Source organism: Sebastes fasciatus, chromosome 22 (assembly GCF_043250625.1).
Source record: "Sebastes fasciatus isolate fSebFas1 chromosome 22, fSebFas1.pri, whole genome shotgun sequence".
In the NCBI taxonomy this organism is placed as follows: domain Eukaryota; kingdom Metazoa; phylum Chordata; class Actinopteri; order Perciformes; family Sebastidae; genus Sebastes; species Sebastes fasciatus.
The window spans coordinates 18,538,847-18,565,920 of record NC_133816.1 but is presented as its reverse complement, the minus strand read 5'-3'; the positions used below and the strand labels follow the sequence as shown (position 1 = coordinate 18,565,920).

Here is a 27,074-nt window from a genome sequence, read left to right as displayed (position 1 = left end):
GTTAAACACATAATCCAGACTAAAAGTAACACAGTTGAAGTTGCCAAATGCAGGATGGACAGCTGTCAAAAGACAGAATTGACGATGTGTGAATGCGTAAATTAACAGACTTATTAATTTATCCCGATGCTCAAAAGTTAGATATAGTCGGCTAAATGGGGCAGTGAACTGAGAGAAAGGAAATACTCAGAATGAAAGCTCTGCATGCAACGGATCTTTATTGCAAAATGAAATGTTTTGGCAAGAGTGGTTCTTCCTCTCACCAACAAGCTCTACAAAAGCTCCAAAGCATATTGATATTATTGCAGCTTCAGCTCCAGTTATCTCCTGAGTCTTATCTGGTAGCAGCATAAATAACATTCGGCTCCGGCTGTCTTCTTTTTGCTCTCTGTTGAAATGTCACTGCTGCGTAGTTCAGTTCATCAGAGTCCACATTCTGTAAGAAAAGTATTTACAGTCTTAATGTGGTGACTTGACATGATTTAAATTCCCAAGCGTCACTTGGCTTAGCGTCGCTTGTGGACTGACTCAAACATTTCTCCATGCTCACCAGCTAGGTAGCTTTCTAATAAACTAAGCTAAGCTGCTGCAGGAACGGTCCGTTGCGTTCTGAGTGAAGTGACTGATTCATGACAGATTGATTGTTTCTATTGGGTCAGAGCTAACCTGGGTGGTAGTAATGGACACAGCATGCTTGTTCTATTTGTGCAAATGGTCCCCATCTGTAGATATGTACTTTATAATGATACGGCACAATCTTATAATTGATAGCAAATTATTTTGTGGACCCCCTGACAGAGAGCCACGGACCCCACTTTGAGAATCACTGCTCTAAAGTAGCTCAAACATAATTTTAGCATTTCCGTACTGCAATTTCTTGTTACTTATCGGCCCATATACAAATACTGTATCATTTTAGGGACAAGCTAATATTAGACGATACAATGTACTGTAGTCCCGGCTGTTTTGGGGTCAAACTTTATTAAACAATATATAAAAGTAAAGGATAACTTTGTATTCACCTCTCTTTGCTCTGGATTCTGTTCTTCTTCATCAGCTAAGAGACAGAAACAAAACATCTGGTCAGTTTTACATTTTGACACAACTTCAAGAGAAATTACAGCAGCAACTAAACCAAACAGAAACAGTACCTGTCTGCAGCTTCCTGTTTTTAACAACCAGACCGACGATGACCGCTACCAGGAAGACAGTCAGACCGCCCAGGATCATACTCGTCAGCTTTGCTGTTCCGTCACTCACTTATACAGGAAAGATCATCAAGTTAGACTCTATAGAGACTTGAGATCTGGCTCAAATTTAAAATGGACCAAACTGAATTCAGCTGAACTGTTTTACCCTCAAACATTTGATAATCTGCACAATGATAGAAATCTTTAGGAGAATCTTACTTTCACACTGGCTGTCCACGTCATCATGTGTCTCATTGCTGCCTTTTACTGAAATTAAGATAACTTTAGTCTTTATTTAATTTTGACATATTTGCATCATAATCACATTTTGTCAATGTTCAAATAGTCACTTTGTTGTCTGTTTTGTTAGAAGACAACCTACAGTATATTAAATGTATAAACATAAATGACCGAAGAATGGGTACCAAAAGAAAGACAAGACTTTAGAATGACCTTACCTTCAACATTTAATGTATGTATTTCACTGAAAGTTGGACGGCCACGTGAGTAAAATCCACAGAAATACAGTCCAGAGTCAGATAAATCCACGTCTTTGATTTTGAGAAAGAGAGTGGAGGTGTGGGATCTCATTTCAAATTTCCAATTTTTAACTCCATCACAGTATTTAACATCGCTCTTAGCGTCGAACATAACAGTGATACAGCTGGCCTTGGTTCCGTCCACCAGTCTGAACCACCATGTCATAGAATCATAGCTGGACATGTTGGAGCACGTCAGTGTGACTTCTTCACCAGGCTTAACCTCCACAGTCTGAAACTCAGAACCTGAGACAGAGATCCAGCCTGAAACAAACAGCAGATTTACTCTCAATTAAACAAAATTAACATGAGCGATTCCTTTAAATAAACATTTTAATAAGTGAATAGTTTCCAATCTGGTGGGTTAAAGTTACCAAAGTTATAGATGCAGTTGTACTCACTAAAGCTGCAGAGAGTTAAAGCTGTTATCAAGGTGAAGGTCTTCATGGTGCGTGTGACTGAAGCTCTGCAATATCCGTAACTGAACTGAGCTCCAGTCAGGGTGCTTTCAAAGTAAAGAGGCGGGGTGTTAAACATGCAGATTTCTAATCAGTCATCTGATGAAGGAATTTTGTTGTGCTTATCCTGTTGAACAAACTGACCTCATCAGAATCAGAATCAGAATCAGAATCAGAATCAGAATCAGAATCAGAATCAGAATCAGAATGGTGTTTATTGCCAGGTGTAAGAGGTATACACTAGGAATTTTCTTTGGCATTTTTGGTGCGAGACAAACAGTATAATATAATAACAAAAGAATGGATAAAAACAAAAGAATAGATAAAAGAATAGATAAAAACGTTAGAATAAAATAATAAAAATGTACAATTTACAAATTACAAATAAGCTATAAACATGATATAAAGATAGTGCAAATATTGAGAGAGGGGGGAGAGTCAGTGTCGGCAGGGGGGGCAGTAGTGTGTGTGTGAGGGAGAGACAGTCACAGGGGGGCGGATGGGCTGTTGGAGAGCCCCACTGCCATGGGGAAGAAACTGTTTTTATGGCGTGAGGTTTTGGTCCTGATGGACCTTAACCTCCTGCCAGATGGTAGAGTCTGAAAAAGATGGTGTCCAGGATGGGAGGGGTCGGCCACAATCTTCCCTACTCTCCTTAAGGTCCTGGAGGTGTACAGCTCCTGGAGGGAGGGAAGGTTGCAGCCGATCGCCTTCTCTGCAGCACGGATGACCCGCTGCAGCCTGGCCTTGTCCCTGGCGGTGGCAGCGGCGAACCAGACGGTGATGGAGGAGGTGAGGATGGACTCGATGATGGCCGAGTAAAAGTGCACCATCATGGTCTGTGGCAGGTTGAATTTCTTCAACTGCCTCAGGAAGTACATCCTCTGCTGGGCCTTACTAGTGAGGGAGCTGATGTTTAGCTCCCACTTGAGGTCCTGGGCGATGGTCGTGCCCAGGAAACGGAACGACTCCGCCGTGTTGACTGGGGAGCCACGCAGGATGAGAGGGGGGAGCGGGGCTGAGTTCCTCCTGAAGTCCACTGCCATCTCCACTGTCTTCAGGGCGTTCAGCTCCATGTGGTTCTGGCTGCACCAGGATGCCAGATGGTCAACCTCCCATCTGTAGGCAGACTCGTCACCCTCGGAGATGAGGCCGATGAGGGTGGTGTCGTCCGCAAACTTAAGGAGCTTGACAGATTGGTGTCATACATGCTTTCAGGAAAATGAGTGTTGACGCAAAGTTATTTTTCAGAAAATGTTATGTCACAATAAATATCTTCACATTAAAGTACATAAAATGCAATGATATACAAAGATATATCGAGGAAGAAAATTATGCACACAACCTCATGAAATGGCTCAGAGGTGTCAGAAAACATATTGCTTTAGAGCCTCTCGACAGGTGAAAGTTAACATGTTAATGCCTGGCAGCGTTTAGATGGAGGATATTGTCTCCCTCTGATGGTAATATGTGCTGTAGAGGTAAACCAAGATGAAATATTACAAGTGTAGTCCATCTGTTGCCCTGAAACTAGCTGCCACACATTGTGGCTGTGATATAGCAAGGAACCTGTAGTGTCCACATGGATAAAGAACGTTTATTGCCAAAAAGTGAAAGTCAATTGGTTGTTCTATTGCAACATCAGCGCCCAGCAGCACACAAGCAAAACTGAGATAAATATTCTGCAATTGGAGAGTGCAGCCCAAATTTAACTGTGGTATTTATTGTTGTTCTAGGACTGGTGATTACTTATTATTGTCCATTCATTACACGGTTGTGTCTAGAAGGCATTGACCTTGAATGGTTAAGGTTAGGCATTGACCTTGAATAGTTAAGGTTTGGCATTGGCCTCTAATAGCTAAGGTTTGGCATTGGCCTCTAATAGCTAAGGTTTGGCATTGGCCCCTAATAGCTAAGGTTTTGCATTGGCCTCTAATAGCTAAGGTTTTGCATTGGCCTCTAATAGCTAAGGTTTGGCATTGGCTTCTAATAGTTAAGGTTAGGCATTGGCCTCTAAAAGCTAAGGTTCGGCATTGACCTTGAATAGCTAAGGTTAGGCATTGACCTCTAATAGCTAAGGTTAGGCATTGACCTTGAATAGTTAAGGTTAGTCATTGACCTCTAATAGCTAAGGTTAGGCATTGGCTTCTAATAGCTAAGGTTGGGCATTGGCCTCTAATAGTTAAGGTTAGGCATTGACCTCTAATAGTTAAGGTTAGGATAGGTCGTCGGCCAGTGAGTCTTGCAAGAGTTTATGGAAATTTTTACAGATCTCAGATCAGATTTTTGCAGGTTACCTTTTAGACACAACTCCTTGCGAGTGGTTCAGATTGCCACCAAATAAATACGCCTGTGTTTAAAGTTGAAAATGAGTATTGACGCAAAGTTATTTTTCAGAAAATGTTATGTCATGATAAATATCTCCACACCAAAGTACATCAAATGCAATGATATACAAAGATATATCGAGGAAGAAAATGAGCGCCATGATATTAAAGGGAAACATGTGTCTATGTACGCGAATCAAATAGAAAGTCTGTGTTGCAGCAGCAGGTTGGCACCTTGCATGGCTGCCTCTGCAGTGTATCAGTGTATGAATGTATGTGTGAATGTTGACATGCAGTGGTCGGAAGACTAGAAAGGCGCTATATAAATACATGTCCATTTACCATTTAAATGCTCTCATAAAGGTTGTGAGTTTGTACATTTCACAAGTCTGAAAGCAGATATTGAAAGACATGTCTCTTGAAGGTGAATTAGTCCGTTTGAGTGATGAGTGCAGCAGTGAAACGGTGTCAGAAGAGGTTGATGGAAACTTATTAAGCAGCTGCGAGGCCTTTGATGTGTGTGGTTATGGCTGAAAACCAGTCTTCCTGTGGTTGAGACTTTACTGCTTCTATTTTTGCCTGCTGGTTAGCATCTACACTCTGTTTTTCCAAAACATCTAGCCACAGATTGTATTGCTTTTTTCTTTATGACCAAGGCTAGGTAGGCTAACCGTTTACTGTACTTACTTTTTTTTTTTTTTATTACAGATTTCTGACTTCTCATATTTCACCTCAGTTGCGCTCAGACACCACTGCTGTCTGTCTCTTCCTGTCAACAAGTGTTGTGTACCTCACTCACTCCTCCCCTCTGTCAGACAGTCATCTGTGTCCAAAAAGGCAAGGTGATAGAAAGATTTTGCCAAATGAAGGGAGCAATAAAGATGCAAAAAAACTAGGGATGTACCCAAATGTTTGATATTTGAATATTTAATCGTGGTTAATCGCATGATTGTCCATAGTTAATTGTTATTTTTATCTATTCAAAATGTACTTTAAAGGGAGATTTGTCATGTATTTAATACTCTTATCAACATGTGAGTGGGCAAATATGCTTGCTTTATGCTAATGCATGTTTACAAAACAAAAAAAAATACTTCAACAGTTTTACAACATCAATTCAGTTTAATGAGGAATACACTGTCTTCTGGCTGTGCAAGCATGAGGCTGCATGAGGCAGTTTTTTCTGCAAGCAGGGAGCTGATGTATAAAGAGCGAAATGAGTGTGAGGAAATTGGTCAGTGTCGTCGGTATAGAAAGTGACATTTTGAGAAGTGATGGCGAAACTGCTGATGGAATTCTTACTTAATGCATTCCTGCATGTACAACAGAGATACCGTCACATTTTAAGAGACAGCAGTGAAGCTTTTGTGAGAAAGTTGTGCAGTTGTTGATGCATGTGGTTTTATTTGCAGAGAGCTGAGGGCCAGTCTTTCTGTGGCTTTCGCTTTAGGCCATGCACAAAGTGTTTTCACCGCAGTGGAAAATGACAGGGGGAGGGGGCACAGAACTTGTTACCCACATGTACATGCAAACACATATTTATATATACACGTTCACTGTGTCAGCATAGAATCAAGTTATGAAGTCTTTAAAAGTCAGTATATTCATAGAAAAATACAATCAAAATGATACATTTAATCTTTTTGTTTTATAAAATTAGATTTTAGACACATTAAAGTGGCAAAAGGCAGAATATGTTTGGCATCATTGGTCAGAAAAATCCATAATAACCTTTCACCAATTCAAGTTTTCTGAGCCATAACTAGACTTCTGAACCTCCTCATGACTCTGTTTTCAGGCTTTAAAAAATCTAGCCCGTGATGAAAGACTTTGGCCAATCACAGGTCATTTCAGAGAGATAGAGAGCGTTCCTATTGGCTGGTCATTCAACAGAGGCAGCTGTCAATCACTCGCCACCTAAGATCAAACCGTCAAACTAGGCAGCTCTGATGAGACCTGTAAAATGAGAAAGTGTGCTCTGGCTGGTGGGCGGTGCTTGGTATTTCCTGAACTTGATCTCAACATGGCTGCCGGGTCAAAGACTTTCTCATTTTACAGCTAAACAGTACACTACAAGATGTTTCTGAAAACATTTGAGGAGAGAAATAGGTATTACAGTAACAGAATATTGATTCATATTTGATCAGCGCTGCCTAGTTTGACCCAATAACATTTTGTGTTCATGTTTGTAGTCATGGCTGAAGCCTTCCTGATAAGCCGGAGACTTTATTTTTTACTCATACAGACAATGTTTGTCACCACAGGTAGCTGATTTATTCTATTACCATTTATTTTCTTTACTATTTTTTCCAGCAGTGTGTACGAATACAGAGGCTGATACTATTTAAACCTAAGTGGGTCACTTTGCACTGTTCCTTTTTTTTCTTTTCTGCAAGCCGGGCCTCGTGGCTTTCATGTCAGTTGTGCGCAGACCACACTCTGCTGCCTCTTCCTGTGAAGTGATGCGTATCTCACTCACTCCCCCCCCCGCCAGACCATTTGACTCTCCATGTGAGTAAGGCCCTGTTCACACCTGGTATTAACATGCGTCCTCAGTGATCCGATCACAAGTGGACAGCTTTAAGTACGTCTGTTCACACCTGGCATTAAAATTCGTCTCACATTTGCCGAATGCAAAAACTTTGAAATATGACTTCAATACAAAGATCAGATCTCAATGCGTCCTCAATGCGTCTTGAGTGTGTTCACACCTGTATTTAGAGCTGTCCACTTGTGATCCGATCACTGAGGACGCATGTTAATACCAGGTGTGAACAGCGCCTAAGTCTTGACTTCACCATCATCAGTGTCCCTTGTGGCTCCTCCTCATCAAACATATTTGATGCTTGATGAAGATGGGAGGCAGACAAAATAATAAAGATGGAGACTTTTTGCAGAGAGAGAGAGAGACAGAAAGAAAGAGGGATGAAACTGACCATGAGTATAGGAACTTTATTTAACAAAATACCAGCCTAGGACTCTGGCAGTAGATTAATAAGATAAAGCATCCGTTTCTACAGGGCTGTCAATCGATTACAATATTTAATTGCATGATTCTTCATCGTGATTAATCACAAATTAATCAAATTGAAGGGAGATTTGTCAAGTATTTAATACTCTTATCAACATGGGAGTGGACAGATATGCTGTTTTATGTAAATACATGTATATATTTATTATTGGAAATCAATTACCAATACAAAACAATGATAAATATCGTCCAGAAACCCTCACAGGTACTGCATTTAGCATAACAAATACACTCAAATCATAACATGGCAAACTGCAGCCCAGCAGGCAACAACAGCCGTCAGTGTGCTGACTTGACTATGACTATTCACATATCTTGAGGTCAGAGGTCAAGGGACCCCTTTGAAAATGTCCGTGCCAGTTTTTCCTCGCCAAAATTTAGCACTAGTTTGGAGCGTTATTTAGCCTCCTTCATGACAAGCTAGTATGACATGGTTGGTACTGATGGATTCCTACGGTTTTGTAGTTTCTAATGATATCAGTATCTTCTTTCATAGCTCTGTAGCTGTAAAAACTGAGCCCGCTGCAACCTCCGAAAGATTGATTGCGTTAATGAGTTAAAGAAATTAGTGGTGTTAAAACAAATTTGCATTAACGCCTCAATACAGTGTCTTCCGGAGTCTATCTACTGGCAGCATAAACAACACGAGTCTCCACTTCTCTCTCTGATGCAGGCCTCCTGTTCCTTATTGTCTCTGGAAGGAAACTCAGCGCTGCAGAGTTCAGCTCATCAGAGCCCAGATTCTGTAAATCAATAAAGTGTTTTTTAGGGTCACATACTGTAACTGAGTGTTTCTGCAAATATGGGCATTTTTAAGTCCCATCAATGAAATTTGGGATTTATGTTAAACTTTGCAGTGCAATGCTTGATAAATATAGTGTTATTATCCATCTTGACATAACAAATAATAACTAATAATGTAATTTAATCAAATATATGAAGCATTTTATGGGTCCAAACAGAACTTTTCTTTGTGTCCTACAACTGTGATTCCAATGTTGAGATACATAACATGAGCTAATTCAATTATAATATGACATTATTTAAAATTGAATTGTTTCATATACATATTACTTTTACACCATATTAAAACTATTTTGTTTTTACAAATCAATTAAATTAAAGTTAATGAACCTCAACTGTTAAAGCTCAGGACAAAGATCATTAACTGACATATCATGTGTTTCGATGCAACTTTAAAACCATAACACAGTTTTATTTAAGTTAATGGTGAGTTCACCTTGTTTCTTTCTGGCTGCGGCTCCTCATTCACAGCTAAATGGCAAAAGACGAAAGTGTGATTAGTTTATTATTACTGATCATAAACTTTGCTTTAGATTTTTCCATCATGTGTAACAAATTCTAAATCTGCTGTACCTGTCTGAAGTTTCCTGACTTTAACAGCCAGAACAACGACGACTATGGTGAGGGAAACGGTCAGACCACCCAGGATCAAACTCATTAGGGTTGCCGTTACATCACACTCCTCTACAAGAACAATGATAGAATTAGACTTTATTTTTTAAAGACGTGGTTAAGATTGAAATTACTGGCTCGGTGGTAACTTGCACAATGAAAAAGGAGAATCTTACTTTCAGTCTTAAAATCCACTTTACCATCAGATTCACTATTACCTTTTTAAAAAAAAAGATTTTCATTGACACGTATTGGATTCTTATTTGTCTTTATGCTGTTTTAATGCAATAAATGTGAGATGTATGTAAATATGACAGTCTTACCTTGAACGATTAAATGTGTTGCACTGGCAATGACTATGTTGGTCTACGTAGAATCCACAGAAATACAGTCCAGAGTCAGATAGATCCACTCGCTTGATTTTAAGAAAGACAGTGGTGTTGTTGGAGCTCATTTCAAATTTTTCTTTTTGAAATCCAACACAGTACGAAGCTTTACTCTGAGACCTGTACATAGCGGAGATGCAGCTGGGTTTGGTTCTGTTGATCAGTCTGAACCAGTCCGTCTGAGTTGGACGGCTGGTAATGTTGTTGCACGTCAGTGTGACTTCATCACCAGACTGAACCTTTACAGTCTGAGATTCAGAACCTGAGACGGAGCCTGAAACAAACAACCCTAAGCTTGTAATGCAACAGTTACTGTAATAAGACAACAACAACAACAAGAGTAAATTCAGTTCTAATTTGCAGGTTCATATTCTGGTGGGTTACTGGTTACATGGTTTGGTGCCAGTACTTACTGAGGCTGCAGAGAAGTAAAGCTGTTATCAAGGTGAAGCTCCTCATTGTGCGTTTAACCGCGTCACTGCAGGGATAGTTTGTACCGCTGAGCTCTTATAAAAGGGTTTAGAGAGGCGGGGTTTGTTTTTCATCTTGCTGCTCACATTTGCCGAATGCAAAAACTTTGAAATATGACTTCACAGGAAAGTTTGGTGGTAGGAGAGTCAAAGTTATATCTGTGTCAGACGCTATTTGAGACAAAAGTTGCCACAAAGAATTGTAGATGCTTAAACAACACGACTCCTACAGCTGTCATTGAAAGCATCCTCACCGAACCCGTAACAGTCTGCTCTAGTATGACATACTGTATGAAATATGACAAGAAAAACAAAGCGACGCACCTGTCGCGTCATATTTTTATGCTTGATGTTGCGATGTCCGGATGCACTGTTTTAGATTTGTGTTTGGGAGTGGGCAAATATGCTGCTTTATGCAAATATATGTATATATTTATTATTGTAAATCAATTAACAACACAGAAAAATGACAGATATTGTCTAGAAACCCTCACAGGTACTGCATTTAGCATAACAAATGTGCTCAAATCATAACATGGCAAACTGCAGACCAACAGGCAACAACAGCTGTCAGTGTGTCAGTGTGCTGACTTGACTATGACTTGTCCCCAAACTGCATGTGATTACCATAAAGTGGGCATGTCTGTAGAGGGGAGACTTGTGGGTACAAAGAGAACCCATTTTCATTCACAAATCTGGAGGTCAAAGGTCAAGGGACCCCTTTGAAAATGTTTGTTATTTTATTCCTCCACTATTTCTCCAAAAGGTCTAAATACATGTACAGCAGCTAGTTTCATTTTGTCGTAAACAAGTTTTCACACCTTATTTTTATAGTTTCCACAGAGCTTTGACTTCAAATGCCTCATGATTTTCATCACAGTAGTTCTCAGACCACACCGTGTCTCTTCCTGTCAAACAAGTGATGTGTACGCCACTCCCTCCTCCATCCACAGACCAAGTAAGTTTGAAGTCATCAGTGTCCTTTCTGAGTCCTCCATCACACATTAAGCACACTCTTTTCCTCTCAGAAAAAATAAGAAATATAGACACGAGAGAAACTGAAAGAATCATGAGCGAGAAAATACAGAGACATTATTTTAAATGTATTTCTTTCCATTGAATCACCCAAAGAACAGCTAATTAGACTAGCAACTAATAAGATTAATGACATAAAGCATGAGTTTCTGTTGCTTCCTGGGTCTATCTGGTGGCAGCGTACACAACATGTGGCTCCATCTCTCTCTCAGGTGCAGGCCTGCGGCTTCTTTTTGGCTTTGCCTGGAAACTTAGAGCTGCGTAGTTCAGTTCATCTGAGCCCAGATTCTGTAATTCAGAGTATTTAGAGTCACATACGGTATCACACACACACACACACACACACACACACACACACACACACACACACACAGCTGAGTCTTCCAAAAATCTGTATTTGTGGGTTGTTCCACAAAGGAATCATTTAACCATAGGATTTAGGAACCTTAGGAGTTGTATGTATGTATGCCCACACGATCTGCAAGGTAAAATGACTGTTTTCTTGAATGGAGTCTGGTAGCTTTGAAGAGAGCAAAGATAACGGTTTCATTTCCCTGACGGCGAGGTAAAGCAGCTGTGGACGGGAACGGCAGAAAAACACATTTTAGCCACCTAAAAAATTCAATATCAGATTAAATGTATATTTAGAATATTTTCACCGCTTTACATTGCCATCAGGCGTCACTTTCCGACGGGAAACTGAAGCCGTTATATTGCTCTCTTCAAAGCCACCAGACTCCATTCACAAAAACAGTAATTTTACCTCACAGATCACAGTAGTTGCTGGTCTATCACTGCATCGATCGGTTAGTTTGTTTGTGTTATTGTGTGACTTTCGGCGCCAAACTAACGCGGCGTTCACACAGCAGTACATTGCTTAGCTTCCGTGCCAGTACTCCTGTCTGCTTCTCCAAACTTGGAGCGCGCTGAACGCCATCGAAGTTACTGTATGTAACGTTAATACATTGACTATAAGGATGTATATATACTGTACATGTAGCAGCGTTATCATGCAGAAAGCTACGTCAGGTCACATGGGAAAAAAGTCTTTAGAAGGGCTTGGGAAAATAGCATGTTGACGCTGAAACATACGTACTTTGACCAACATTTTATTGTTCGGATATGGATACATAAGTAACACCACTGGGAAGCTGCAGGATGATATAAAAACCTCAAACAAACAAAAATAATGGATCCGCCCTTTAAATTAAAACTAGGAAAAATTCTGTTTACTCATTGAAAGTTGTTCAAACAATAGGACAGGAAAATTAGATTGAGATTAAATTTAAAGTTAATGACCCTCAACTGTTAAAGTTCAAAGATCATATCTGAAATTAGATTTTAAAAGTAGGAAGTTAATAGATCATTTTTACATAAGGTTAAAGACGACTGCATCCGCTCGGGACAATGATCATTAACAGACATATCATGTGTTTAAATGCAACTTTAAAACCATAACACAGTTTTATTTAAGTTAATGGTGAGTTCACCTTGTTTCTTTCTGGCTGCGGCTCCTCATTCACAGCTAAATGGCAAAAGACGAAAGTGTGATTAGTTCATTATTACTGATCATATACTTTGCTTTAGATTTTTCCATCATGTGTAACAAATTCTAAATCTGCTGTACCTGTCTGAAGTTTCCTGACTTTAACAGCCAGAACAACGACGACTATGGTGAGGGAAACGGTCAGACCACCCAGGATCAAACTCATTAGGTTTGCCGTTCCATCAAACTCCTCTACAAGAACAATGATAGAATTAGACTTTATTTTTTAAAGACGTGGTTAAGATTGAAATTACTGGCTCGGTGGTAACTTGCACAATGAAAAAGGAGAATCTTACTTTCAGCCTTAAAATCCACTTCACCCTCAGATTCACCATCACCTTTAAAAAAAAAAATGTTTTTTGACAGTATTTGTTTCTTATTTGTCTTTATGCTGTTTTAATGCAATAAATGTGAGATGTATGTAAATATGACAGTCTTACCTTGAACGATTAAATGTGTTGCACTGGCAATGACTATATGTGCGTCCATGTAGAATCCACAGAAATACAGTCCAGAGTCAGATATATTCACTTGCTTGATTTTAAGAAAGACAGTGGAGTTGTTGGAGCTCATTTCAAATTTTTCTTTTTGAAATCCAACACAGTACGAAGCTTTACTATGAAACCTGTACATAGCGGAGATGCAGCTGGGCTTGATTCTGTTGATCAGTCTGAACCACTCCGTAAAAATTGGACCGCTGGTAATGTTGGTGCACGTCAGTGTGACTTCTTCACCAGACTGAACCTTTACAGTCTGAGACTCAGAACCTGAGACGGAGCCTGAAACAAACAACCCCAAGCTTGTAATGCAACAGTTACTGTAATAAGACAACAACAACAACAAGAGTAAATTCAGTTCTAATTTGCAAGTTTATCTGCTGGTGGGTTACTGGTTACAGGGTTTGGTGTCAGTACTTACTGAGGCTGCAGAGAAGTAAAGCTGTTATCAAGGTGAAGCTCCTCATTGTGCGTTTAATCGCGTCACTTCAGGGATAGTTTGTACCGCTGAGCTCTTATAAAAGGGTTTAGAGAGGCGGGGTTTGTTTTTCATCTTGCTACTCACCTTTACCCCAATGCAAACACTTTGAAATATGACTTCACAGGAAAGGTTGGTGGTAGGAGAGTCAAAGTTATATCTGTGTCAGACGCTATTTGAGACAAAAGTTGCCACAAAGAATTGTAGATGCTTAAACAACACGACTCCTACAGCTGTCATTGAAAGCATCCTCACCTAACCCATAACAGTCTGCTCTGGTATGACATACTGTATGAAATATGACAAGAAAAAACTAATTTGCTCAAATCATAACATGGCAAACTGCAGACCAACAGGCAACAACAGCTGTCAGTGTTTCGGTTTGCTGACTTGACTATGACTTGTCCCCAAACTGCATCTGATTACCATAAAGTGGGCATGTCTGTAAAGGGGAGACTCGTGGGTACCCATAGAACCAATTTACATTCACACATTTGGAGGTCAGAGGTCAAGGGACCCCTTTGAAAATGGCCATGCCAGTTTTTCCTCGCCAAAATTTAGCATAACTTTGTAACGTTATTTAGCCTCCTTCGAGCGGCACATTTTACAAACTGATATTAGACAAATACAACGAAGTTAAACACATAATCCAGACTAAAAGTAACACAGTTGACGCTGCCAAATGCAGGAAGGACAGCTGGCAAAAGAAAGAATTGCCGATGTGTGAATACGTAAAATAACAGACTTATTAATTTAACCCAATACTCAAAAGTCAGATATAGTTGGCTAGATGGGGCAGTGATATTATAAAAAGCTTTGAGAGGATAACGGATGAATAAAATACACTTCATTCCGCCCAATGTGGAGTGTATGAATATTTCCGCCCTCTTTCAGCTACGTCTCCGACTCCGGCGGTGTGAAACGGACTTGAGAACAAGTAAAAAAAATAAATATAAAATCATAATTCAAAGCGGTAAACACCCACAACATACAGCCAGCTGTCCTTCCTGCATTTGTCAGTTTAAGCTGTGTTGTTTGTAGTCTGGATTATGACTTAAACTTCTTCATATTTGTTTAATATTATCATACGATCTGCGCACCGAGCTCTGATTGGTCAGTAGGCGGTGCTTTTGATCTCTTATCTGGAACATAACCTGCTCCGGAGCAGGTTAGGTGTTCAGCATCAGTTACCATGGTGATCTATCTCGGTAAGAAGTGAACCACCGTCGTAGGACTGAAAACCCTGAAGGTTAACCCTAAAGTGGCCTCGCTAACCCTAAATCCTGCTTCGTAGTACAGGCCTCCGGTCTCCTGTGGGCTGCTCCGTTTTTAATCCAGATGTAGATGTGGTGTGTGAGGAAGTAAAGCAGTTAAATAAGAAATTTGTGTGAAGTGATGAGGAGTGGAGTGATTTAACAACGTCAGAAGAGATTGGTATACATGTTTTAAGGGAGCGTTATTCTTGTTTGTGAGAATATCAGTTATGTTGATGTTTGTGGTCACTGCTGAAGACTTCCTGTTGTGGAGACTTTATATTTGACTCAGACAATGTTTGGCAACCCAGGTTGGCTAATGTTTATTTTATTCCTTCAATATTCCTCCAAAAGGTCTAGATACATTTACAGCAGCTAGTTTCATTTTGTCGTAGGGCAGTTTTCACACTTTCTTTTTATAGTTTCCACAGAGCTTTGACTTCAGATGCCTCATGATTTTCACCACAGTAGTTTTCAGACCACACTGTGTCTCTTCCTGTCAAACAAGTGATGTGTACGCCACTCCCTCCTCCGTCCACAGACCAAGTACGTTTGAAGTCATCAGTGTCCTTTCTGAGTCCTCCATCACACATTAAGCACACTCTTTTCTTCTCCAAAAAAAATAAGAAATATAGACACGAGACAGCTGAAAGAATCATGAGCGAGAAAATACAGAGACATTATTTTAAATGTATTTCTTTCCATTGAATCACCCCACGAACAGCTAATTAGACTAATAACTAATAAGATTAATGACATAAAGCATGAGTTTCTGTTGCTTCCTGGGTCTATCTGGTGGCAGCGTACACAACATGTGGCTCCATCTCTCTCTCAGGTGCAGGCCTGCGGCTTCTTTTTGGCTTTGCCTGGAAACTTAGAGCTGCGTAGTTCAGTTCATCTGAGCCCAGATTCTGTAATTCAGAGTATTTAGAGTCACATATGGTATCTCTCACACACACACACACACACACACACACACACACTCACACAGCTGAGTCTTCCGAAAATCTGTATTTGTGAGTTGTTCCACGAAGGAATCATTTAAACATAGGATTTAGGAACCTTAGGAGTTGTATGTATGCTCCCACGATCTGCAAGGTAAAATGACTGTTTTCTTGAATGGAGTCCCTTTCCGACGGGAAGCTGAAGCCGTTATATTGCTGTCTTCAAAGCCACCAGACTCCATTCACAAAAACAGTAATTTTACCTCGCAGATCACAGGAGTTGCTGGTCTATCGCTGCTCGATCGGTTAGTTTGTTTGTGTTATTGTGTGACTTTCGGCGCCAAACTAAAGTGGCGTTCACACAGCAGTACATTGCTTAGCTTGACCACCATCTAAGTTACTGTTTGTAATGTTAATATCGGAACATAAGGATGTATATATACTGTATATGTAGCATCGTCATCATGCTGAGACATATGTCAGGTCACATGGGAAAACATTTTTAGAAGGGCTTGGGAAAATAGCATTTGACGCTAAAACATACATAGTTTGACCAAAATTCTGTTTACTGATTGAAAGTTGTTCAAACAATAGGATATTGGCCAGATTGTATGACAAAAGCTCATCAACAGAATTAAAATTGATTGGTTATACTAAAACATTTTAAATAAAAGTTTTGTAACTGTATGTAACGGCATGAAGGAAACTCTTTCTTGACAAAAAAATTTGATTGAGATTAAATTAAAGTTAATGAACCTTAACTGTTAAAACTCGGGACAAAAAACATTAACAGACATATTGTGTGTTTAAATGCAACTTTAAAACCATAACACAGTTTTATTTAAGTTAATGGTGAGTTCACCTTGTTTCTTTCTGGCTGCGGCTCCTCATTCACAGCTAAATGGCAGAAGATGAAAGTGTGATTAGTTCATTATTACTGATCAGATACTTTGCTTTAGATTTTTCCATCATGTGTAACAAATTCTAAATCTGCTGTACCTGTCTGAAGTTTCCTGACTTTAACAGCCAGAACAACGACGACTATGGTGAGGGAAACAGTCAGAGCACCCAGGATCAAACTCATTAGGTTTGCCGTTACATCAAACTCCTCTACAAGAACGATGATAGAATTAGACTCTATTTTTTAAAGACGTGGTTAAGATTGAAATTACTGGCTCGGTGGTAACTTGCACAATGAAAAAAGGAGAATCTTACTTTCAGACTTTGAATCCACTTTACCATCAGATTCACCATCACCTTTAAAAAATAAATAAATATTGTATTGGTTTCTTATTTGTCTTTATGCTGTTTTAATGCAATAAATGTGAGATGTATGTAAATATGACATTCTTACCTTGAACGATTAAATGCGTTGCATCGGCAATGACTATATGTGCGTCCTCGTAGAATCCACAGAAATACAGTCCAGAGTCAGATAAATCCACTCGCTTGATTTTAAGAAAGACAGTGGAGTTGTTGAAGCTCATTTCAAATCCCTTTTGAAATCCAACACAGAATCTAGCTTCACCATCAAACCAGTACATAGAGGAGATGCAGCTGGGCTTGGTTCTGTTGATCAGTCTGAACCACTCCAGATGAGTTGGACTGCTGGAAATGTTGTTGCACGTCAGTGTGACTTCTTCACCAGACTGAACCTCCACAGTCTGAGACTCAGAACCTGAGATGGAGCCTGAAACAAACAACCCTAAGCTTGTAATGCAACAGTTACTGTAATAAGACAACAACAACAAGAATATATTCAGTTCTAATTTGCAAGTTCATATTCTGGTGGGTTACTGGTTACATGGTTTGGTGTCAGTACTTACTGAGGCTGCAGAGAAGTAAAGCTGTTATCAAGGTGAAGCTCCTCATTGTGCGTTTAATCGCGTCACTGCAGGGATAGTTTATACCGCTGAGCTCTTATAAAAGGGTTTAGAGAGGCGGGGTTTGTTTTTCATCTTGCTGCTCACCTTTACCCGAATGCAAAAACTTTGAAATATGACTTCACAGGAAAGTTTGGTGGTAGGAGAGTCAAAGTTATATCTGTGTCAGACGCTATTTGAAACAAAAGGGGCCACAAAGAATTATAGATGCTTAAACAACACGACTCCTACAGCTGTCACTGAAAGCATCCTCACCTAACCCTTAACAGTCTACTCTGGTATGACATACTGTATGAAATATGACAAGAAAACAAAGCGACGCACCTGTCGCGTAATATTTTTATGCTTGATGCTGCGATGTCCGGATGCACTGTTTTAGATTTGTGTTTTGGGAGTGGGCAAATATGCTGCTTTATGCAAATGTATGTAAATATTTATTATTGTAAATCAATTAACAACACAGAACAATGACAAATATTGTCCAGAAACCCTCACAGGTACTGCATTTAGCATACAAAATGTGCTCAAATCATAACATGGCAAACTGCAGCCCAACAGGCAACAACAGCTGTCAGTGTGTCGGTGTGCTGACTTGACTATGACTTGTCCCCAAACTGCATGTGATTACCATAAAGTGGGCATGTCTGTAAAGGGGAGACTCGTGGGTACAAAGAGAACCCATTTTCATTCACAAATCTGGAGGTCAGAGGTCAAGGGACCCCTTTGAAAATGGCAATGCCTGTTTTTCCTCGCCAAAAATGTATGAATGTTTCGAGCGTTATTTAGCCTTCTTCGAGCGGCACATTTTACAAACTATAATATTACACAAATACGAAGAAGTTAAACACATGGGGCAGTGATATTATAAAAAGCTTTAAGAGGATAACGGATGAATAAAATACACTTCATTTCGCCCAATGTGGCGTGTATGAATATTTCAGCCCTCTTTCAGCTATGTCTCCGACTCCGGCGGTGTGAAACGGACTTGAGAACAAGTAAAAAAATAAATATAAAAACATAATTCAAAGCGGTAAACACCCACAACATACAGCCAGCTGTCCTTCCTGCATTTGTCAGTTTAAGCTGTGTTGTTTTTAGTCTGGATTATGACTGTAACTTCTTCATATTTGTGTAATAATATCATACGATCTGCGCACCGAGCTCTGATTGGTCAGTAGGCGGTGCTTTTGATCTCTTATCTGGAACATAACCTGCTCCGGAGCAGGTTAGGTGTTCAGCATCAGTTACCATGGCCATCTATCCCGGTAAAGAAGTGAACCACCGTCGTAGGACGGAAAACCCTGAAGGTTAACCCTAAAGTGACCTCGCTAACCCTAAATCCTGCTTCGTAATGCAGGCCTCCGGTCTCCTGTGGGCTGCTCCTTTTTGAATCCAGATGTTGATGTGGTGTGTGAGCAAGTAAAGCAGTTAAATAAGTTTGTGTGAAGTGATGAGGAGTGGAGTGATTCAACAACGTCAGAAGAGATTGGTATACATGTTTTAAGGGATGGTTATTCTTGTTTTTGAGAATATCAGTTCTGTTAATGTTTATGGTCACTGCTGAAGACTGCATGTGGTGGAGACTTTATACTTGACTCAGAAAATGTTTGACAACCCAGGTTGGCTGGTCTATACTGTTTTTATTGCTCCACTATTTCTCCAAAAGGTCTACATACATGTACAGCAGCTAGTTTCATTTTGTCGTAGGGCAGTTTTCACACGTTCTTTTTATAGTTTCCACAGAGCTTTGACTTCAAATGCCTCATGATTTTCACCACAGTAGTTCTCAGACCACACTGTGTCTCTTCCTGTCAAACAAGTGATGTGTACGCCACTCCCTCCTCCGTCCACAGACCAAGTAAGTTTGAAGTCATCAGTGTCCTTTCTGAGTCCTCCATCACACATTAAGCACACTCTTGTCCTCTCAGAAAAAAATAAGAAATATAGACACGAGAGAGAAAGTGAAAGAATCATGAGCGAGAAAATACAGAGACATTATTTTAAATGTATTTCTTTCCATTGAATCACCCCACGAACAGCTAATTAGACTAGCAACTAATAAGATTAATGACATAAAGCATGAGTTTCTGTTGCTTCCTGGGTCTATCTGGTGGCAGCGTACACAACATGTGGCTCCATCTCTCTCTCAGGTGCAGGCCTGCGGCTTCTTTTTGGCTTTGCCTGGAAACTTAGAGCTGCGTAGTTCAGTTCATCTGAGCCCATATTCTGTAATTCAGAGTATTTAGAGTCACATACGGTATCACACACACACACACACACACACACACACACACACACACACAGCTGAGTCTTCCAAAAATCTGTATTTGTGGGTTGTTCCACAAAGGAATCATTTAAACATAGGATTTAGGAACCTTAGGAGTTGTATGTATGCTCCCACGATCTGCAAGGTGAAATTACTGTTTTCTTGAATGGAGTCCCTTTCCGACGGGAAGCTGAAGCCGTTATATTGCTCTCTTCAAAGCCACCATACTCCATTCACAAAAACAGTAATTTTACCTCGCAGATCACAGGAGTTGCTGGTCTATCGCTGCATCGATCGGTTAGTTTGTTTGTGTTATTGTGTGACTTTCAGCGCCAAACTAACGTGGCTTTCACACAGCAGTACATTGCTTAGCTTCTGTGCCGGTACTCCTGTCTGCTTCTCCAAGCTTGGAGCGTGCCAACCGTCATCTAAGTTACTGTATGTAACGTTAATACGCTGACTATAAGGATGTATATATACTGTACATGTAGCAGTGTCATCATGAAGAAACCTACGTCAGGTCACAGGGGAAAAAGTCTTTAGAAGGGCTTGGGAAAATAGCATGTTGACGCTGAAACATACGTACTTTGACCAAAATTTGATTGTTCAGATTTGGATACATAAGTAACACCACTGGGAAGCTACAGGATGATATAAAAACCTTAAACAAACAAAAATAATGGATCCGCCCTTTACATTAAAAATAGGAAAAATTCTGTTTACTGATTGAAAGTTGTTCAAACAATAGGGTATTGGCCAGATTGTATGACAAAAGCTCATCAACAGAACTAAAAATGATTGGTGATATTAAACATTTTTAAATAACAGTTTTGTAACTGTATGTAACGGCATGGCGGAAACTCTTTCTTCACAAAAAAATTAGATTGAGATTAAATTAAAGTTAATGAACCTCAACTGTTAAAACTCGGGACAAAGATCATTAACAGACATATCATGTGTTTAAATGCAACTTTAAAACCATAACACAATTTTATTTAAGTAAATGGTGAGTTCACCTTGTTTCTTTCTGCCTGCGGCTCCTCATTCACAGCTAAATGGCAAAAGACGAAAGTGTGATTAGTTCATTATTACTGATCATATACTGTGATTTAGATTTTTCCATCATGTGTAACAAATTCTAAATCTGCTGTACCTGTCTGAAGTTTCCTGACTTTAACAGCCAGAACAACGACGACTATGGTGAGGGAAACGGTCAGACCACCCAGGATCAAACTCATTAGGTTTGCCGTTCCATCAAACTCCTCTACAAGAACGATTATAGAATTAGACTCTATTTTTTAAAGGCGTGGTTAAGATTGAAATTACTGGCTCGGTGGTAACTTGCACAATGAAAAAGGAGAATCTTACTTCCAGCCTTAAAATCCACTTTACCATCAGATTCACCATCACCTTTAAAAAAACATTTTTTGACACGTATTGGTTTCTTATTTGTCTTTATACTGTTTTGATGCAATAAATGTGAGATGTACTGTAAATATGACAGTCTTACCTTGAACAATTAAAATTGTTGCATCGCCAATGACGGTATGTTGGTCCACGTAGAATCCGCAGAAATACACTCCAGAGTCAGATAAATCCAATCGCTTGATTTTAAGAAAGACAGTGGAGTTGTTGGAGCTCATTTCAAATCCATTTTTAAATCCAACACAATACGCAGCTTCATCATCAGACTTGTACTTTGAGGAGATGCAGCTGGGCTTGGTTCTGTTGATCAGTCTGAACCACTCCGTCTGACCTGGACCGCTGGTAATGTTGGTGCACGTCAGTGTGACTTCATCACCAGACTGAACCTCCACAGTCTGAGACTCAGAACCAGAGACGGAGATCCAGCCTGAAACAAACAGCAGAGACATCAACAGATTTAGTCCTCAGCTATCAAAACATCTAAATTAGTTCAATACTAACTCATTTGCAAGTAAAAAGATAAAGGTGAGTTTCTGTATAAAAGAGAGATTAGAGTTGTATTTGCTGCTCAAAATAGTCCAATATCAGTACTTACTGAGGCTGCAGAGGAGCAAAGCTGTTATTAAGGTGAAGCTCTCCATTGTGCGTTTAACCGTGTCACAGCAAGGGCAGTTTATATCACTGTAAAGGGGCATTCATTGGAAAGGGGCGGGTTTTGAGTAGTTCATGAAAGGAAGCTCAGTCAGAAATATCTACCACATGCAATTTGAGCAGTCTTATTTGGCAGACAAGCATAAATCACATGTTTGTTATTATTCATGGGTCCAACAAACACTGGACTTTCAACAAGGAGACCGGTGCTACGTTAGTTAAGTTATTAGACGTTTGTGACGTGTTTTTGGTACTTCTGTTATGTTGTTTCCGTACGTATTTTACTTCGTTTACGTACTTGTTTTATGCCCAACCATGATGTTTTTCCTAAACCTAACTAAGTGGTTTTGTGCGCCCTTTACTGTAGTTTTGTTGAACGCGGAAAAGGCTGAAATGCGTTCTCATGACACGCGGAATATCCTTGTAACGCTGTTCGTGTCCCGTGTGAAACTAAATCAACGTTGACTTATTTTACCTTAATTTTGTTACGTAACGTACATACTTAACTAACGCCAAGTTACGTAACAAGCATACTTATTTTACATAACAAAGTACTCATTTTAACCCAAACCACGATCTTTTCCTCAACCTAACTAAGCAATATTTTTGCCTAAACCTAACCAAGTTAACTTAAAACTAAGTAAACCTACGTTGGAAGTTTATTTTGAAAAGACACTATGCATGTAACAAGCGGAAACTGTATGTTTCCTGTGAGCACGTAAGTTTATTTTGAAAAGGCACTATGCATGTAACGAGTGGAAACTGTTTCCTGTGCACATTGAAGTTTATTTTGAAAAGGCACTGTGCATGTAACAAGCGGAAACTCTACGTTTCCTGTGAACATGGAAGTTTATTTTGAAAAGACACCATGCATGTAACAAGCGGAAACTGTTTCCTGTGCACATTGAAGTTTATTTTGAAAAGGCACTGTGCGTGTAACAAGCGGAAACTCTACGTTTCCTGTGAACATGGAAGTTTATTTTGAAAAGACACTATGCATGTAATGAGCGGAAACTGTATGTTTCCTGTAAACACGGAAGTTTATTTTGAAAAGACACCATACATGTTATGAGCGGAAACTGTTTCCTTTGAACATTGAAGTTTATTTTGAAAAGGTACTGTGCATGTAACAAGCGGAAACTCTACATTTCGTGATGGAGCTAGAGATGTATTGCCATAAACTCTCCTGAGTTGAGTCTGTCAAATCCAAAACCAGTGACAGAGGGATGTGTTGACCACATGGGTAGAACAAAACGCACTTTACCTACAGCTTCTTTTATCAGATCAGAGGAGCCGCTGCTCATGTGCACATTGCCATCCTCCCTCTTCTTGAGTTACCAGACTCCTGCTCAACACATATTGTTCAACTAGTCCCCTCTAGGTGGTACTACAGATCTCTGTCTACAACCCTGCATCATGCAGTTAGTAAATGTCTTTCTGTCTGTTAAAACTGTAGTATGTGCTCACCTTAAATCTCAGTTTAAGTTTAAAGAAAGTACGTACGAGCAGGAATTTGTGACATCACAACAAATTTGAGAGTCAATGTGGTCAAATGTGTAACTTACACAAGTGTGATGTGGAAACTTGAAACCTCCGGCGCACATACTCTTGAAGTAGGAGACACCCTGCGTCCAGCAGTTAAACATTTGAAATATAAAATATTTGCAACTTCATAGATTCTGAGAGAAGATGGCGTAAATAGTAGATGCAATTTTAATCATTTTTTAACTCTATTGGACTTCTTTGTCGAATCAAAACCAAACCATATCAGACAGAGTATACTTTACAGTATATTTCGAAAATATTATAAATATTATATATGTGTCCAGGAATGAAAACAAATCAGTTTTATGTCACAAAATATTCACAAAAATAAATAATAAACAAGTATAATAATTGTAATTGGAGCAAATATAATGTTTCATGAAGCCTCATAGCCACTCTTTAAAGCCCTCTTACTGTAAAAAAGACCAAAAAGTACCCTTTCTTTTACACAAATTACACTATTCTCCAATCAGGAGAGGAAAATGTGTTTAAAATATTACTGTTATAAGTTCATAAGTTTCAATTCTTTGGTGCTATATTTGTATAGCAAACAGTGTAATTGTCTAACTTGACAGTTTGCCGCATGAGAATCTTAAAATAAACTGCTTTTTTCATGTTTTCTATTCCTGTTATGTTAATTAATTTTCCACTGAGGCCGAGGCGGATGTTTGAAATGTCACACATTTTGACCCTCTTAGCGACCAATCAAACGTAACCACATTTCTAGGCTGGTGTCTGCTCTTTCGCTCAAAACCTTCATTTCTTGACACCTCTGAGACGATGCACCTGTATATGATCCTCTGTGGAGTCTGTAAGTCTCTTTAATGTACAATATTCTCTCTGTATTATTTCAATTAAGGCTAAAAATGAAATGTCAGCTTATGCTTCTATAATATTATCTCTTTTTGACCCAGTTTACCTGTCGGCGGTGATCCAGTCGGCAGCAGTCAAGCAGGTCACTGGGGTTGTATCCGCCAGTGTTGGGGACAATGTGACTTTACATTGCTTTCACGGCGGCAGCCAAGTGGCGATGCACTTCTCCTGGTACCGACAAGCCTTAGGAGGTGGACCTGAGCTGCTGTCTATTGTTTACAAGTTTGATGAACCATCCAAAGTCTACACCTGGATGGAAAAGAACCCCCGGTTCTCCGTGCAAAGGAAGATAGGGGTGAATCATTTACACATCTCTGACCTCCACGTCTCAGATTCAGCCACATACTTATGTGGAAGCTCACACTCCAACATAGTGGAATTTGGAGAGGGGGTCTTTCTAAGCGTCAAAGGTATTGGGCTTTAATTTTTCATTGGTTTTGACTTTAGATGAAATGCACAAGTTGCTGGAGATTAAGACCGTAAGTGTTTAAACAAGTAAATGTGCAATACAGATGATATAATGCTTCATAGATTTAGTCATATCAATTTTAAATATATTGTTCATAAGGCTTATCAGTTTTCATATATGTACTCTAGGGCTGCCTATCCATTAAAATAGTTAATCGCACATTTTTTATCTGTTCATAATGTACCTTAAAGGGAGATTTGTCAAGTATTTAATACTCTTATCAACATGGGATTGGACAAATATGCTGCTTTATGCAAATGTGTGTATATATTTATTATTAGAAGTCAATTAACAACACAAAACAATGACAAATATTGTCCAGAACCCCTCACAGGTTCTGCACTTACCATAAACAAATATGCTCAAATCATCATAACATGGCAAACTCAAGTCCAACAGGCAACAACAGCTGTCAGTGTGTCGGTGTGTTGACTTGACTATGACTTGCCCCAAACTGCATTTGATTATCATAAAGCAGGCATGTCTGTAAAGGGGAGACACGTGGGTACCCATAAAACCCATTTACATTCACATATCTTGAGGTCAGAGGTCAAGGGACCTCTTTGAAAATGGCCATGCCAGTTTTTCCTCGCCAAAATTGAGTGTAAGTTTAGAGCGTTATTAAGCCTCCTTTACGACAATCTAGTATGACATGGTTGGTACCAATGGATTCCTTAGGTTTTATAGTTTCATATGATGCCAGTATCTTCAATGAGCCGCCACAGCCTAAAAATTGCAAGTTGCGTTAATGTGTTAAAGAAATTAGTGGCCTTAAAACAAATTTGCGTTAACGTGTTATCACGTTAAATTTGACAGAAAAATAACTGTTAAAAAAGGCTAATTCTCATATTAAATCCATTAAAAATAAAGAAAAATTATATGACCTAAACATATACGTTTTTTTATAATGTTTTTCCCGTGTGGATTGTAGGAACCAACCTCAAAGAAATAGTCCAGAGGCCGGTATCTGAGACCATTCAGCCAGGAGGCTCTGTGACTCTCAACTGCACCGTACACACTAGGACCTGTGATGGAGAACACAGCGTTTACTGGTTCCGACACGGATCTCGCCAAGGGATCCTTCACGCACACGGGGATCGGTGCAAACGCGTCCCCACGCCGCCGGGTTCTCCTTCACAGAGCTGCTTGTACCATTTGCAGAAGATGAACCTGAGCTCCTCTGATGCTGGAACCTACTACTGTGCCGTGGCCTCCTGCGGGGAGGTGCTGCTCGGTGAAGGAAGCAAGCTGCTCGTCCACGGTGATGGTGCAGACCAAGAGGCACAGATGAAAATCTTCGTCTGGCTCTCCATCATTAGAGCTGGGATCGTCTTGTTCTTTGTAACTATTTGTTTCTCGGTTTATATCAGTAAGCGGAGGTGAAGTCAGAGTTTGGCTCAAAATGTTCATGAATCTCTGTTACAGTATGATTGTTAGATACACATTGTTTGGCTGTATTACACTTTTCTTAATAAAAGCAACTGTGTTTGTTGGTGCAGATATAAGTAAAGCGTACAATTCATTTGTGAACACTAAAAAGAAATCAAAGCAGTGAGTATACTTTGATTCTATTGTCTAATCTAACCGTAAACTTTGTTCAGGTTTTTCTAACCACAGAGACACCCGCTGTGTTGTGGAACATCAATGAGCTGCTGCTTCTAAACACATAGTTTGATCACAAAGATAGACGCGTCATGTGATCTGTTGAAAGCCTCAGGGGTGGAGTTACACAGGTCCCTCGCAACAAAATGAGGACATCCTGCTTGAAACCACCTACACACAAACACAAAGAGAGCGCAGGGTCCTATATAGGCATCACACTCACTCTACCAATGTATAGAAAGTTCTCTTCTTTTACTGCCGACCACAACATTGCTATAAAAAGACGCCGACTATGAACGGTGTGGCCTGTTGTGAAGCTGAGATGTCATGGAACATAACACACCACAGAAAATATACAGATTAATGTTCTCGCTCTTATGTTTTGTTCAGCGAATGTACATGAGGACACACAACAAATATTATTTTTTTTGTGATCAAATTTGATTGATATTCAAGATATGCCTATATATATAATATATATATATATATATTATATATATATATATATATTTATAAATATAAATGTATTTATATTTTTTAATTAATGTTTTTTTTTTACTTAGGTATTTGAAAAATATTAATTAAAATAATAAATATATAAATAATAAACCACATCCTTTTCATACTACAACTATGTAAACTTATATATATATGCAATATATAAATGCAAATTTGCGAGAGTTAAACTTCACTTTAATGTTTTCAAGAAAGAAATGGAGCTATACATTAAGACAATATCCTCTGCAAAAAACAAAAAGGCTAGTAAAGCAGTGAGTTTGTGCCCCCATTT

General features: G+C 39.4%; 3 protein-coding genes, 1 long non-coding RNA gene and 2 pseudogenes across 4 annotated transcripts; 1 reads left to right on the top strand and 5 right to left on the bottom strand.

Annotated features, from left to right (window-relative positions):
- Positions 1 to 207: 207 nt before the first annotated feature.
- On the bottom strand, positions 208 to 1,082 carry LOC141760747 (uncharacterized). The gene is made up of 2 exons (XR_012592439.1): positions 1,023 to 1,082; positions 208 to 436 (listed from the first exon to the last, which is right to left on the bottom strand). It is a non-coding gene; the product is annotated as an uncharacterized LOC141760747 (long non-coding RNA).
- A 6,538-nt stretch (positions 1,083 to 7,620) lies between these two features.
- On the bottom strand, positions 7,621 to 9,806 carry LOC141761317 (uncharacterized; annotated as a pseudogene).
- Positions 9,807 to 10,933: 1,127 nt separating this feature from the next.
- On the bottom strand, positions 10,934 to 13,362 carry LOC141760993 (uncharacterized). Its single transcript, XM_074624169.1, has 5 exons — positions 13,317 to 13,362; positions 12,839 to 13,177; positions 12,480 to 12,590; positions 12,343 to 12,377; positions 10,934 to 11,140 (listed from the first exon to the last, which is right to left on the bottom strand). The coding sequence occupies exons 1-5, from the start codon at positions 13,360 to 13,362 to the stop codon at positions 11,018 to 11,020; spliced, it is 654 nt and encodes a 217-aa protein (XP_074480270.1). The 3' UTR covers positions 10,934 to 11,017.
- Positions 13,363 to 15,414: 2,052 nt separating this feature from the next.
- On the bottom strand, positions 15,415 to 17,442 carry LOC141761051 (uncharacterized; annotated as a pseudogene).
- Positions 17,443 to 19,488: 2,046 nt separating this feature from the next.
- LOC141761042 (uncharacterized) lies at positions 19,489 to 21,785 on the bottom strand. Its single transcript, XM_074624251.1, has 5 exons — positions 21,740 to 21,785; positions 21,230 to 21,571; positions 20,873 to 20,983; positions 20,736 to 20,770; positions 19,489 to 19,679 (listed from the first exon to the last, which is right to left on the bottom strand). The coding sequence occupies exons 1-5, from the start codon at positions 21,783 to 21,785 to the stop codon at positions 19,557 to 19,559; spliced, it is 657 nt and encodes a 218-aa protein (XP_074480352.1). The 3' UTR covers positions 19,489 to 19,556.
- Positions 21,786 to 24,045: 2,260 nt separating this feature from the next.
- On the top strand, positions 24,046 to 26,175 carry LOC141760880 (uncharacterized). Its single transcript, XM_074623975.1, has 3 exons — positions 24,046 to 24,151; positions 24,255 to 24,623; positions 25,614 to 26,175. Exons 1-3 carry the CDS (start codon positions 24,121 to 24,123, stop codon positions 26,063 to 26,065), a joined length of 852 nt encoding a protein of 283 aa, XP_074480076.1. The 5' UTR covers positions 24,046 to 24,120; the 3' UTR covers positions 26,066 to 26,175.
- The last annotated feature ends 899 nt before the right edge of the window (positions 26,176 to 27,074 follow it).